Raw genomic sequence first — 15,217 nt, forward strand, 5'->3', positions numbered from 1 at the left:
CAAGTTATATGCTTTTCTCGATATAATATAAAAGTTTTAATTTTTTTACACATAGTTTTCTGTCTTAATAATAATAATAAATCTTTATTGTCCTAAAAAAAGTGGCAGTTTGCCATTTGGTTACACATTCATAACAATACAATATTGACATAGACACACCCACACAGATGCACACTAGTAACATCGTAGTCATCGAAAAAACGGCATCAACAACAACAACAACATCATCATTATCATCATCACCATCATCATCATCATCATCATCATCATCATCATCATCATCATCACAACAACCTTCCTAAGATTTTCGTTACAATCCTTCACTTTCGCCATTCCCCTATAACACCATCACCATCTTCATCATACTCCATAGTATATTATTATTTCCTGTAACAAGCTATGAGAGGGAAAGCATATGGTCCTCCCCCCCCCCCCCTCTCTCTCTCTCTCTCTCTCTCTCTCTCTCTCTCTCTCTCTCTCTATCTATCTATCTATCTATCTCTATCTCTCTCTCTGTTCTTTCACGCTTAAGTCAGAAATAGTAATATCTTCATATTATCTACATAACATGCAATTTTGGTTTAGTAAAGTTACATCAAATGAGATAATGAGATTTGCACATCAAATTTCCTCCCTCTTTCCTTTCTAATTCTAAGGGTAAGAATCTTGTCGTCCCCCCCCCCCCCTTCTCTCTCTCTCTCTCTCTCTCTCTCTCTCTTTCTCTCCTTATCGCTCTTTTCCTTCTTATCTATCTTCTCTGTATGTGAGGAATAACTATCGATGCTGTGAGTTTGTCCAAAATGATCAAAACACCCGCCAGCAGGACACAACGCACCAATAGATAGAATGCGCTTGGCCAAGGAGTTCACAACATTGCCATCCGGAAGTATAACGGACCAACACACAAACTCTGTGTAACCATGAACTTTTATAGTCTGGTTAGTACAGTTTAGTGAGAACAACTCACAAACGCGGATGGCAAAAACAATAACAAAGGCCTGAATGACGTCATCTGCATACTATCTATACACAAAACCACATGCAATCCCGAATGCCCAAAGTCCGACAGCAAGAATTCAGTGAGAACCATTCATAAAAAGCGGTCAGCCTTTTTCAACTATAAGGAGCCGAGTTACTTCAATTTTGTTTCTCCCACATGAAACTTAGCTACACATGTTAATACTATTACTATATATATACTCTAAATATATTTTGAATCCTAATCATTTCTCTTATGTCATAATAATACGAGTGCATGTACACACACACACACACAAACACACACACACGCATGCACATAAACACACCAATGAACAATTTCCCCTTGTTCACTCTCTTTCTCTCTATCTCTCTTACACACAAAACAAACACGGACACACACACACACACACACACACACACGCAAACACACATACACGCACGCACAGAGTTCCTGTCATCCTGCTCTTTCACATTTATTTAAAGAAGTGATATATATATATATATATATATATATATATATATATATATATATATATATATATATATATATATATATAGAGAGAGAGAGAGAGAGAGAGAGAGAGAGAGAGAGAGAGAGAGAGAGAGAGAGTAACGGAATGAGATCATATAATTCATCTCCACAATCTTTAATGAGCAGAGGTATAAAATTAAAAGGCCTTATTACATTTTTACAAGTTATCATAATTCTGCCTTTTGTGGCCGACAATAAATTTTAATTTTATTGTTATGAAACGCATTAGTAGATTCTTTTACCAATTCCGTTGAAAGAATCACTTTTACTAACGACTCTTTTTACCTCCACCTTCACTTCACTGTTACAGTAAAAACAAGGACCTCCAGTCTCCAGCCTTCCGAAGCTCAATCAACAAATCATCATGGTCGCGTCCTTAGCAGTCTTACGTTGTCAAGTCAGGAAAGCATTTTTGAATGTCAAGAGCCTCCAAGAGAACACGATTGTATACTACAACAATGCTGTTAAAAGAGACGTAAATGTTGCCAAGAATGTTTCTCGTGCAGAATCAAGTTTGCCTGAATACCCACCCATTAAACCGAGGTATCCACCCGGCATTTGGAAGGACATGGATTCCTCCTATGCTTGGATATGGCAAAAGACCATTGATGATCTTTGGGATATTTCAGACGTTAAAGGAAGACAAGAGTATATATTAAGAAATGAAATGTCTCACATTAATATCCTCCCACATAACGATCACCCTAATTATCTAGAGTTTGCTAAGTATGCATCAAAATCAGTCTTACTTCCATGGTCAGAGTTCGTTGTGAACAGTTTACATGATACTTTAGACGAGGATTTATTTGATAAGATGAAAAAAATAATTACTGACCATTTATTAATCGAGCACGAAGCAGTGGAAAGGGAAATTTCAAATAAAGAGAGCACACTGAATCTCAAAAAGAGACGAGCTGCGTTAGTTTTGCGTAACATAGTTGATACATTATTGACGCATTTGAATCAGAAAGCTAATCATTTGAGAACTTGTCAATACGACGAAAATGTAATTGTAAGAGCAGTATGGGACAGACATGGCATTGAAAGAAAAAGGAGGCATCGACTGAGTCCCAGCAGTTTTAAGATTGACGACGTTTTAGATCAACGGTTGACATCATCATGTATTTTTAATGGAATGATCAGGAGTCATTTACCATTACCACAGGTAACTTTTATGTTCATTGGGATGCTCTTTTCTGAAAGAAGAAAAATAGAGTTATGTATTTGTCTCTTCAATAATTTTGTTATAAGTTCTAGAAAAAATGCTTTTGAAATAAACATTTTCAATTATATTAATACGAAGTGCTTATATTCGCAGTACTACTGCAAATAGGATTCTCACTGTAAAATCACTTAGAAGCGCTGTCCCATCTCTGAAAATTAGTTTTTCTCTCCTCACTGAACACAACATTATATTTTAGGTTCAAAATGGTAGTGTTGTCAAATGGCTTGAAGTTGAATGAGAGTGTGCTAGTTTGCGTAAGGAAAGAAAAGGAGGGATGATTGAAACATTTTGTGTGACTGCGAATTGAGATTTTGAACGTTTCAATTTATCCAGTCTCAGAGATGGAGAGAGAAGCACCCAGAATACAACATGAATGACCCAATCAAGGTGCTCGACAGAAAGGAACAGGTCATCATCTTCAGACTGAGAACTGGACACAACCAGTTAAAGGAACATATGTGGAGGATGTCCAGAGCAGGTGCCTCTGGACAATGTGACTGCGGACTTGAAAATGAAAATGGACATCATGTCCTAATGGAATGTCCAAGGTACAACCAGTTGAGAAGGAACTTCTGGCCTGACCCAACCCCATACTCAAAGAAGTTGTACGGCAGTGAGGACGACCTCAGGACCACTGTGGGCTTCATTCACCAGACCGGACTGACCATGTGACGTGACGGGAACGAAGAAGAAGAAGAAGAAGAACGTTTCAATTTTTCAATCAAGTCTTGACAAGATCATGTTTTGTATTGTTTTTGTTACCCCAATCCATCCATGAAAATAGTTCCGTCCCCGTTTATTGTTTTATTTACAGTTAATTAAATATATTTTATAAAGGAATTCTCTCTCTCTCTCTCTCTCTCTCTCTCTCTCTCTCTCTCTCTCTCTCTCTCTCTCTCTCTCTCTCTCTCTCTCACTGTTGCCCATGACTCATATCTCAGTGTTCCTGCAAATAATGTTACCATCAATAAACTACCACTACTACTACAACCACCACCGCATCATCATTACTGCCACTACCACAGCAACCTCCACATTGTTATCAAAACTATATCAACTGCCGCCGCCTTTACATCATCAATTTCTCCTCCTCGTCATTAGACTACCTGTTGATGATAGTAACCATACAATTATTATTTTCATTTGCATCAATTTTATGGACTTGTCAATAATAAATACTACAATAAATTGAAATAAATATCAAAGAAAGCAACAACAAAAAACCATCTACATTGCCAGCGAGACCAGGATATTCAGACTTGAGTCTGAATTACTTTTTGATTGCACATGCGCATTGGAGTTTGAGTCCGAATAGTCTCAGCCTTTTCTGATAATTATGGGTTTTATTGAATGATATAAAATATATTTTAATCAATCGACCGGGTTTAATTTATTTTGTGCAGTAAAAGTTTGTGTGCTTTGAAATCTCTTGAATAATTCAATATGATATTGCATATGTGTCTGTGTGTTGTGTTTGTGTGCGTGTAATAGAGAGAGAGGTTGTGGGGGTACAATTCAGCATTACTTAATGTTACTTGATTATTTTAAAAAATAGAATGTAAAGTCATCATGCAACCAATTCATTTAGTCTCTCATTTAATCTCACAGGTGCACCCCAGGGACAGCGGCCTCAGTACTGAAAGTGAAAAACCAGTATTGCAATACAAATTCCCATGTTATGGAGTATCAAAATTACAGACATCAAAAGCACAAAGCATCCTTGCTGGTAAATTATAATTGCTTTAACTTTAATCACTTTTGAATTAAAAATTGACTTTTACTTTGTTTTCTGAGTAATAGTTTGAAAGTAACCAAAAATACTGCTACAAGATATGATATTCAAACTGTGCCACCTCAATGCAAACTTATGATGCGGAATTGAACTGAAATGCACTTATTTGGCAATTACTTTACAATCTGTCACTCTTTTCCTGTTTCAAACCTTACCTTAACCATAAATCTCTCAGCACCAAGAGGTGCAAAAGACCTGGACATTTTCCTTTTATTTTATCCGCTCCTGGGCTTCTGCCAGGAGTGCTATCCATTTTTGTTCCAATCCTTTTCCACCATCCTGCTCCATATCGTTTGAGTCTTCTTTCCCTCTCTTTTCCTTTTGAGTCCATCCCAATGCCCAATGCCACTGCAGAATCGGGTTTTTTTTTATCTCTTCAAGACATTCCAATTCCACCACACTAACTTTACTATTGTCAATTCCAAACTCCTGTTCTTCCGTACATTATGTTGTCTCTTAGTCTCAAATTTCTTCTCAAGCTTTATTTTGGAAGTAATCCAGTTTCCTTTATTCTTCTTTTGTCAGCTTCCATGTCTCATAGCCATATTAGTGTACAGACAGGACTAACGTTACAGCTTAACCTTTGTCTTCCTTGCTATGCCTCATGTGTTCCAGATTTTACGAAGCCTCTGAAATGTTCAACTTGCAATCCCTATCATCCTCTTTCTATCTGATACTAACTTCTGCTTTTAGGTATGTGAAAGTTTTCATATCATCTATCACTTCTTTTTTACTTTCAGCGGTAACACTTTATTACTATTCACTTTCATGCACTTGCATTACATATGTGTTGACTATAAGCTCCACACGTTTTGCACATTTTTTCAAGCGGGCATTCGGCAGAAGCTCATATCTGGGGTTTTGAGGGGGGTGTACCCAGCCCTAAACAATTCACCACATTGATACACTTGTGACTTTCCTAAGACATCTTTACTACAAACTGCTTGGCCTTTTTGCCTGCAGAAATCGAATAATACCTCAAACTTCTGCTCTTGACCATTAGTCAATGAGGGTAGCCATTTGGGCTATGACGTCATTCAAACAATATAAAATGAAAATATTGGTGCTCCTTGGAGAAATTGCAATTTGAATGCATTCCATATGGCGTCTACAGACTAAGAAAAACCTAAATGTTTAAAAGATATGGCTATTTTTCATGAGACAGCGCTCATATTACTGATGGCAAAAAATTTCACATCAAACTTTTATTGAGTAATTAAAAAAAAGAATTTTAATAAGCTTTGATAAGATATTCTTTTCATTAATTATTTGAGATATAATTTTTACTATTTGATTTTTGAAAGAATGATTATTGTGAATTCTTTTTGCTCTCCTGGCACGTGTTTTGACAATTAACTGGTTTGTTCCTAGAGATTCTTAAAGTTTAAGCTTGTATTATACTTATAATTTTCAAGGGAAAATTCCTTTTGAATTTTAAATAGTGTTCATTTGTTAGCTTATTTTAGGTGGGTTACAATGAATGATGCCAAACTAAACTTTGTTTACAAAAATTATGTTAATAGGTACTGAAAGAGTTTTTTGAAAAATGTTTTATTCAATTGTGTGTGAAATTTAAAAAAAAATTAAAAATCGAAAAGAAAAAAAAAAGAAACCCAACAATTTTGGACGATATATGAATAAGAGGATGTATTTTCAATTAAGCTCAACCTTTAATTGTCACACCTCAGGAATTTTGCCCTGGGTTTAGTCTTAAGGTGACCAGGCTTATCTACATTCAGTTAACATAACAAAAAATTGGTTTGTGCTTGAGAGAAATGTCATTATGAATGTCAAGAATATTATTTTTACTGTTGGCGGCTATTCATATAATTTTCCTGATCAATCTTGTAATATATCATTAGGTGACTTAAATTTACAAAACAATGTCACTATGGTCAAAGACTTAATTGTTATCAAATTTAGCTGTTTATAACTTTTCTACAAAAATTATGTTTTTCACTTCTCTTTTTAACAGGTCATATTTTGGGAGATCCATGTGAATATGGAACTGTTGGTTTCCTGCTTACGAACAGAAAAGAAAAATTAAGCAGCAATCTTGGTTCCAAAATATTAAAAGAATGTAGACTTGCACGTGGGCTCACATCAACGTTCACATGGCTTGCAGCACAAGCTTACAATCAAGGTATTGAGTTGGGTTTTTCTTCCTTATTAACAGGGTGTCCAGCAAAGTTGTAAAGTTAGAAAAAGTTGTACATTTGACATTTTGTCATAGAGGTTGTAAATGATTATTAATTTGCAGCTATGGTTGTACTACTTCTAGTCTCAAAGAGGATGGCCATTTTATTTGATTTATGGCGAAAATTTAACATCAAAGACTTAGTTTTTATATCATATTATTATTATTATTATTATTATTATTATTATTATTATTATTATTATTATTAATTATTATTATTATTATTATTTGATATAGCGCCAATATCATAACATTGATCATAGGCAGCAGCAGCCTCACTATCAACATTTAAACATTTTTTTTTACAGGATTCAGTGGTTTCATCGATCTGACCTACCCTTTGACGAGTCAGACAGTGATGAGCGATGGGAAAAACTTCTCCTTTATAGCATGCCAGTTGAATACATTAGAACTGTGGAAGTCTGACAAGGCTAATGAAATAGTCAACCTTTGTTGGCACTCAGATGAGATGCCTTTATATGATTGCATTGAGAATGGCCAGGTAAATTACTATGATGATAAAAATTATGTTAAGACCTTAGACCTATTACTTGACTTTGATTTATTTACAATACTTGATCTATGTAATTCTACATCTTTATTTCCTCCTCTCAAGAGGTGGTGGGGGGGAGGGCAGATTAATTATATACACTGCTGTCTGATTAAGATAAACTGCGTTAAGATTAACTCTCGATTAAAATAAACTTGGAGGCTGGTCCCAATTTTTCTAATCTAAATCCTTGCTAAATTAACGAATACAGGATAAACTGTTCCTGAGCTAGTCCATATAAGATAAACTCATCAATCTGGATTTGCACGACTGGGTGGGATGGACAGGATATCTCTCAATCATCCCTCTCTTCCCCCTCCCCTCCCTTCTAAGTCTCATTTTTTAGTCTCCTCATCGTGCAATACCTACTACAACAACCACTACATCATCATCACTACCAATACTACTACAACCACTACCCATGTATCATTATCACTACCACTATTACTACAACCATTAGGTTTTGGAACTTTACTTCATTTGAAATAAAGGGACTTTGGACGGGATGGTATTTGGCGTTGTGTTTACTTCTCCTATAGTTCTAGTCTATTATCAATTTAGAATTATAGGGTATATAAAGACAATGTCAAATACCATCCGAATTTTCTTGTTTGCAGAAATTCCTCTTTCGGCATTGAAACTCCTCCGAGTGGTGTCTGAAATTCCTATGAGCCAAACTTTAAGTTGGCGTCTCTGCAGAAAGTATGATATTCAAAGGTAGTGAAGACGTGTCAAAATTTGTTTATCTTCACCAAATCAGGACATCTTCTGTTTCATGATTTCCATCATTGTGAATGACAACCTACTTAGTTGTAAGGTTTAGCACCGTCTCTTCTCAAAATTATCATGACAACTTCTTAAACAAAGGAATACAGTTTAGCTACAGAAAGAACATGATATAGCATTTTCTCTCTTTTCCAATCTGGCAAAATGAAAATGTCATCACACATTCTGAGTTTTGCTTTGTTTGATGAAATCAAGTTGGAGTGGGCAGGGAGGCACTTACTGTGTCTTCTATCCCCTATATCTGTTTTCCAACATGCTTTCTGTCTTTGTCTTGGGATGAGATTACTTGGTTTTGTCCTGGCCCTGGCCGGATACCCTAACTGGGAGGGAAACAGTGGGAGATGATATTTTTTGTCTTGTCTTATCTGTTATGCACTGAATTATGTTTTGTTTACATATTTTATATGATTTTAAACATTTGTGTGTGTTCCTCTTAGTTGGGAAGTGCTTGTCGTCTGGATGAGACCTTTATATGATTTCAAACTTAAGTACTTTGATAATGTGTTCTTGGAATCTACATCTCTTTCCTATTTGAACCAAATTCCTCTTTGTTTCACTTTTTCTTGGGTGCTTTAATTGTAATTCTGGAACTTTTTACTATCCCATTTTCTTCCTTTTTACTGGTGCTTATATGGCCTTAATATGTTGCAAGCGCCATAAAACCCTTAAAAACAAACAAGTTGAAGTGTATACTATACACCCTTATGTTTTTATTTCTTCTTCATTTCAGGTAAAAGGTTTCAACGATGAAGTCCTCCAAATGTTGGTAAATGTGTTCTTATTGGAACCAGTTGAAAGGGGATATGACATGAAACCCACAATTAGTGATAAAGATACAAATTTGCATCACAAATGTGATTTCATCCCTGAAAAAGTGGAGGAAGTGGTGGAGCAAAAGGTGGAACAATATGTTGTTTAATTCAATAAAACAGCTGTAACACATGTACACAGAGTAGAGAATGGATCAGATATTAATGCAAGTAGGGTAACTGTCGTGAGTGAATTAAAATTGAATTTTATGACCAGAAAAAGTTACATGCATGATGTTTTTGTTTTTTGTTTTTTAATATGAATAAAAAGTTTGAACCATTGCATGGAGCTCGATTCAGTTGAGTAAGTATGTACATAGAGATTTTCTTTATATTATAAGCCAATAGTCTTTGATAAAAAAAAGTAGGTACATCATCCCCTTTTTCAACACAATTCAGATTTGTGCCTCCTTTTAACAGTCTGCGTTACATGGAATCGAGCTTGAGCTTTTAAACCTCCCCACATCATGAGAGAAAAGTGACTCAACTGGAATTCAAATCAACGACATTTGTATCCAAGGCAAGTAAATTGCTGTTTGCTCACCATGAGGTTCAAATCTATACCCAAAGGTTAGCCTTGGTCACCTGATTAAGAAGAAATGTGCACTGCACATTGTTGTCTTAGATGTTAGGTACATATCTAAAATAGCAAATTGTGCTTTCTAGTTTGTGAAATCACTGAATTTGTTCCTTTATTTTTACTTATTCATAACTTCTGCACACAGTAAAAAAAAAATAATGACATGAAATAAAAGCATGCTAATTCTGTCTGAAAATATTACCACTGATTAAGTGATGATATGAATTGCCGGTGGAGGTAGCTTCATTTAGTATATAGTCAGGTGGAACATATTGTGCGGCTGTGTGGTCAAGTGGTATGACACTCGCTTTCGGGTCGGAAGGTCCTGAGTTCAAGCCTCGCTCGGCGCATAGTTGAGTCCTTGGAAAAGGATCTTTACTCACATTCTCTCACTGTACTCAGGTGTAAAATGAGTATCTGGCCATTAACAGCGTTGTCTCTGTCCGGATAAAAAATTGTAATATCGCCTGACAGGCGTCATGTCTCGTTCTACATGTTAAATATTGCTGTTGGTCAGAGACCCTTGTAAAGCGCTTTGAGCACATTTAGTGGATATTACGCTATATAAAAGCTCATTATTTTAAAAAAAAAATTTTTTGAATATAGTCAATAATGGGCTATAAATGCAAGCTATTTATAAAAGTGGTATACAGTGGAACCTCCTGATAACGACATGCCACGGGACTGAGTTTTTATGTCGTTATCCGGAGGTGTCGTTATTTAGAGGTTTCCAAGATGGCGGACAAATTGGGCGTGGTAAGGCCCGCGGGACCAGTTTTTATTAACATTGACAAAACAAACAAAACATTGTAGTGTATTCCTCTTAGAGGGTTCTTGTGCGTGTGTCTGGATGAGACTTTTAGGTGATCTGAACTGAGTACACTGATAGTGTGCTCCTGGAATCTACATCTGTTCCCTATTTAAACCATTCCCCTTTGTCTTACTTTATCTTATGTCATTTCAATTGTAAATCTAGAATGTTTTTTACTATCCAATTTTCTTCCTTTTTACTGGCGCTGATATGACATAGATGTGTCACAAGCGCTGTAAAACCCTTTAAAACAAACAAAAACAGGTTATTCGGACGCTGCGAGTTAGATAAAATTCCTCCTCCTCCTCCCACAAAAACACTACTACTACTACTACTTACTATACTACTACTACTACTACTACTTACTATACTACTACTACTACTACTACTACTTACTATACTACTACTACTACTACTACTTACTATACTACTACTACTACTACTTACTATACTACTACTACTACTACTACTTATTATACTACTACTACTACTACTACTACTACTACTACTACTACTACTACTACTACTACTATCACCACATAATATCACATTTTCCAAGATTTCGTGTTTACTTGCTTACACTAACATTTATACCTTGGTTTTTATTAATGCATAACACACAGTGGTTTACCAGCGGATCACTTAGTTGAGATGCTAGGTCAAGAGGTCACTACTCTCCTTCTTTACCTGCGCTCTAGCATGGCACGTGCCTGCAGTCAGTGAAGCGAGTAGTCTAATTGGTCTGATAAATAATGGCATAGCCAAGCCACAATTATCTTAAATGTAAATCTATATCACTCATGTTATAGATTGAAATCCCCCTCACAAAGTGGACTAAATATCATAGATATCATCAGTATATTTCTTTCTTAGGAACACAGCAAAGTAGACTCACATTTTCACTACATTTATCCTTTAAATCAAATATTTCTGGAATCCCTACAACAACAATCAGACGTTGCAGTTTATTATTATTCACACTAGTACATAGTACAAACTGTCTACTTTCTGTTGCACTAATGTTAATTCAGTTCAACAAATATGTAACAAGTGTAGGGGTGGGGTATCAAATTTCACTGGGAATATCTAGCAGTCTATGAGATGTCTAGGCTATCGTGGGTGATGAATTTGGATCAGTTACACAATGTAAACAATGTCATAATCATTTCCTGGACTCCCTACTGACCATGGAACACTTTACTACACCAATTCTTCAGTTTTGTTATTAAACGTTCCCACGAATATGGTAAAGGAGTGAAGAAGTCATACTTATTGTAGTACAGGATATATATATATATATATATATATATATATATATATATATATATATATATATATATATATATATATATATATATATACACTCCCTTTGCAAGTAGCCCTACAATAATAGTTCTTAAAGACACATCTGTTACTGATTTAAGAAATATGAAATGAATGGGTTTGTTTCATTCATGTCTCTGTTGATTGGTGTGGGAAGGTTTTATTCACCAGCTGCACTACTTGTACATTGTGAATATTGAGAATAATGTCTGAATATCTGTTAATTCCTAGGAGGTGCCACTATTATTTTCTCTATCTTGGCTGTGTTTGAGTACCCCCCCTCTTCTTATTTACCCCAGCCAAACTTGCCTTTGTGGAATACTATCTGTACTAACTGTTGATGTTATATCGTTATTGTCAGTGGTATGAATTAGGTGTAGTGTGAATGTGATGCATTTCTCTTAGCCTGTCTTTTACGTTTGTATATATGTAATATGTGTGTATATGCAGGATGTATGGGTGTATGTATGTATGTGTGTGTGTGTGTGTGAGAGAGAGAGAGAGAGAGAGAGAGAGAAAGAAAGAGAGAGAGAGGAATACCTTTTTCTACCATATTCATTGCTTCTATTATCTACTACGCCACTGTGATGGTGTTGTTGTTTGGTGTAATGACGATGATTTTGTTTCTATTTGTAATAGTGAAGTAAAACCTACACACACAATATATTGCTTTATATGTTCTTTAGGAGTGTGTTAAATTGTTTAATCCACTTATCTCCATATCTTTTAAATACAATACAAAATACAAATGAAGAGAACATACCAGATGTCCAGCCCATTACATTTATGACCATTAAAAACGTAGTTAAAATGTGTTGAATCAGAAAATGAATGATTTACTGTGTGTAATAATATTAAGACTGGACAAAGCATTAATTAGTTTCGGAATCCAACGTCTGATTTTAAAGATTTGAATTTTTTATTGTCTGCACAACAACAAAAATATTTTAAAATGGTAGGGATTTTAAATTGCTTATAAAACCTATCAGAATAATCACAATAAAACGGAAAAAAAACCAACATAACAAGTGAAAGTAGTACTGTCTGTTCCGTAAGTTAATATTATTGTAATGTAAGTGGTCATCTAGATATGGTGTTATATAACATCACGAAAATGCAATACTTTGCGTCTGAACCCTCAAAAAGGGGAATCCCCGTCCAGGTAGCCACTTTTACAGCATGCAGCTGCTGTTGTCAGTCACTTGCTGGGTTCCAGCAGTATAACTAAGTGATCCGATTTTATGAAGAAATAAACAGCAGTGAACAGCCAAGATTCGTCCAAAAAAAAGCTGCGTTCTCATTGGTTTCAAAAGCTGCGTTCTCATTCGTTCAAGCAGGAATCGTTTTTATAAACTTTGAGTACTCATACTCTGTATTTTTAGTATCAGATATCTACGAAAACTGCCGAAAATCGCCAAAATGATGTCGTTATTCGAAGGTTTTATCAAAAAGTGCGTCGTTATTTGGAGGTTTTTTTTACTGATCTTACATAGAAAAAAAATCGGGACCAGGGGTCAATGTCGTTATCAGGAGGTTGTTGCTATTCAGAGGTGTCGTAATCGGGAGGTTCCACTGTACATTGAAAGCTCAATTCTTCTTGATGTTTAATAACTTGTCACTTTCCAGAAAGAGATCATGTTGTGTGGAAATCCTATCAACTGGTTTGTGACACGCTCACTGCAATCTTTAAAAAATTGTTCCCAATCAGACCAATCAGTTTTGAAAACCTGGTGGTTCTGTTGTGTCGCATGGAAATATGAAATCACATTTTTTTGCGAGTGATTTTATTGACTTGGTTTCCAATATGGTTTTAATGATCATTTATTATTTCTTTATATTAAAGTGTGACTTAGATGACTGAAAATTGAAACAGTTTTAGACAGAATTGTGAAGAAATATTTAATTAAAAGCCATGGTGAAATAATCATGTTTTGTTTAAAATGTTTATCTTTATTCTTAAATGGATCACATTCTGTTGATCCATCAGCAAAGCCTTTGAAAAAACTTGCATTTGCATTCTTTACTGCCTGAGTCAGGAACGGTTAGTGGTCACATATTCTGCAGTGCTTGGATATTCAAACTAAGTTTTTTCAATGCACTTAAAATGAGCGATTAATGGGCGGTTTGGGTCCTTTAAAAAAATTAATTTAATTACATTGGGCAGTTTTAATCATTCCTTATCATCATTATAGGTAAAAAACAACATTTTTGGTGAAGACTATACATTATCTGTGTTGATACCCGTTTTGCAACCTGTTTGGGAGTTTGGCATAAAATGTTTTTTTAAAAACTTGTGGCAGAATTTCCACATAAAATAATGAAGGAACACCCTCCATATTCTTCCTCTTATCAACATTGTTGCATTTTGTGTCACCATAGAGAGATTTTACAGCTTTAGCTTATGGGATTTTTATTAGAACATTACAAAGTTGCGAATCAAAATGTTATGACAAAATTGACTTAAAAATTTATAATTTGGATTATAATTCAAAATACACATACCTTATCAAATAAATTTCTCTATGGTGACATATTACATTATCTATGTGATAACTGTGGACATTTTCAGACGATTTCATTGAATACATTCTGAGAGAAACGTTTGACACAGTATCCCACCCCTAGAAAAAAGACATTGAGAAAATAGCTTTCCGTTTTTCACTTTTCTTACTGCCTCCAAAAAAAAAGAACAAAATACCAAACATAATGTTTCGGGCTTAAAACCCTTCTTCAGCCAAAAATGAAAAACATAAAGACATAACTAAAATACCAGATCAATGACAGAGAAATATTCAGTTCGTCCCCTCTGTTTGAAAATCGTGAAATGTGTGACATTCCAAGACTTTCATACAGAGGGCAAACTGAATATTTCTCTGTCGTCAATCTGTTTTTGTTTTTTTTGGAGTATATTATGTTTTCATTGCTTTTTTATTGTTGGCTGAAGAAGGATTTTGCACCCAAAACATTCTGTTTGGTATTTTGTTCTTTTTAGAAGCTGTTATATATTCATTTTTCTTTATTACATCTTCAATGTTGTAAATCAAATGTGGAAGTGATTGATATAAATGATTCTTGTAGCTTAAATCGAACAGCAACAATTGCTTTCTACCGTTTGATTAAACGCCCATTCATTGCAAAATGATTAAACAGATTCAGCAACTCAATCACAGCTGGCTTGACAGAGGGGTTGGACAGAAGTGAACCTGTCCTCATTATTTAAATCAGGCAGTTTTCCTCGGAGTCCAGAGGGCTACCATGCTATCAAGACCCCTTCTATAAATTTGAAGAAATTAACAACACATCTTATTGAGTGTTATTCCTTTAAAAGTTTATTCTACATTATATTAATATAGCCAGAAAACTGTTAAAACATTGACAATGCCCGTAATGTTAACATGCATCTCACTATGTAATAAAAAGAAATTCTTTCAAAAGTGCTTGTTGTCAGTGATGTCACTTATGAAATGCACGAACTTATTGCTGTACAAATTTATAATTATAAGATTCCATAAGTTTTGTGTTTGGAATTCATAAACCTTTGGGACAAAATTCATGCAGAAAGGGAGGAAAGCTGGTGTTTTGAGGATAGCTAAGTTTCATTGCAAGTTTTCCCCTCGGGTTCATATCTACC

The 15,217-nt window shown here is 35.1% G+C and overlaps 1 protein-coding gene across 1 annotated transcript; it reads left to right on the forward strand.

Moving 5' to 3' along the window:
* Positions 1–1,804: 1,804 nt before the first annotated feature.
* LOC144965258 (large ribosomal subunit protein mL65-like) lies at positions 1,805–9,161 on the forward strand. The gene is made up of 5 exons (XM_078900403.1): positions 1,805–2,678; positions 4,347–4,464; positions 6,506–6,673; positions 7,036–7,229; positions 8,794–9,161. The coding sequence occupies exons 1-5, from the start codon at positions 1,878–1,880 to the stop codon at positions 8,980–8,982; spliced, it is 1,470 nt and encodes a 489-aa protein (XP_078756529.1). The 5' UTR covers positions 1,805–1,877; the 3' UTR covers positions 8,983–9,161.
* Positions 9,162–15,217: the final 6,056 nt, after the last annotated feature.

Source organism: Berghia stephanieae, chromosome 2 (assembly GCF_034508935.2).
Source record: "Berghia stephanieae isolate SIO BIC M18660-M18661 chromosome 2, UCSD_Bste_1.3, whole genome shotgun sequence".
Taxonomy (NCBI): Eukaryota; Metazoa; Mollusca; class Gastropoda; order Nudibranchia; family Aeolidiidae; genus Berghia; species Berghia stephanieae.

Excerpts from the sequence above, each read along its gene's own strand:
- LOC144965258 (XM_078900403.1), top strand. The coding sequence starts at position 1,878 with ATGGTCGCGTCCTTAGCAGTCTTACGTTGTCAAGTCAGGAAAGCATTT. Across the intron at positions 6,674-7,035 it reads AGCACAAGCTTACAATCAAG|GATTCAGTGGTTTCATCGAT; the intron begins GTATTGAGTTGG and ends TTTTTTTTACAG. Across the intron at positions 7,230-8,793 it reads ATTGCATTGAGAATGGCCAG|GTAAAAGGTTTCAACGATGA; the intron begins GTAAATTACTAT and ends TCTTCATTTCAG.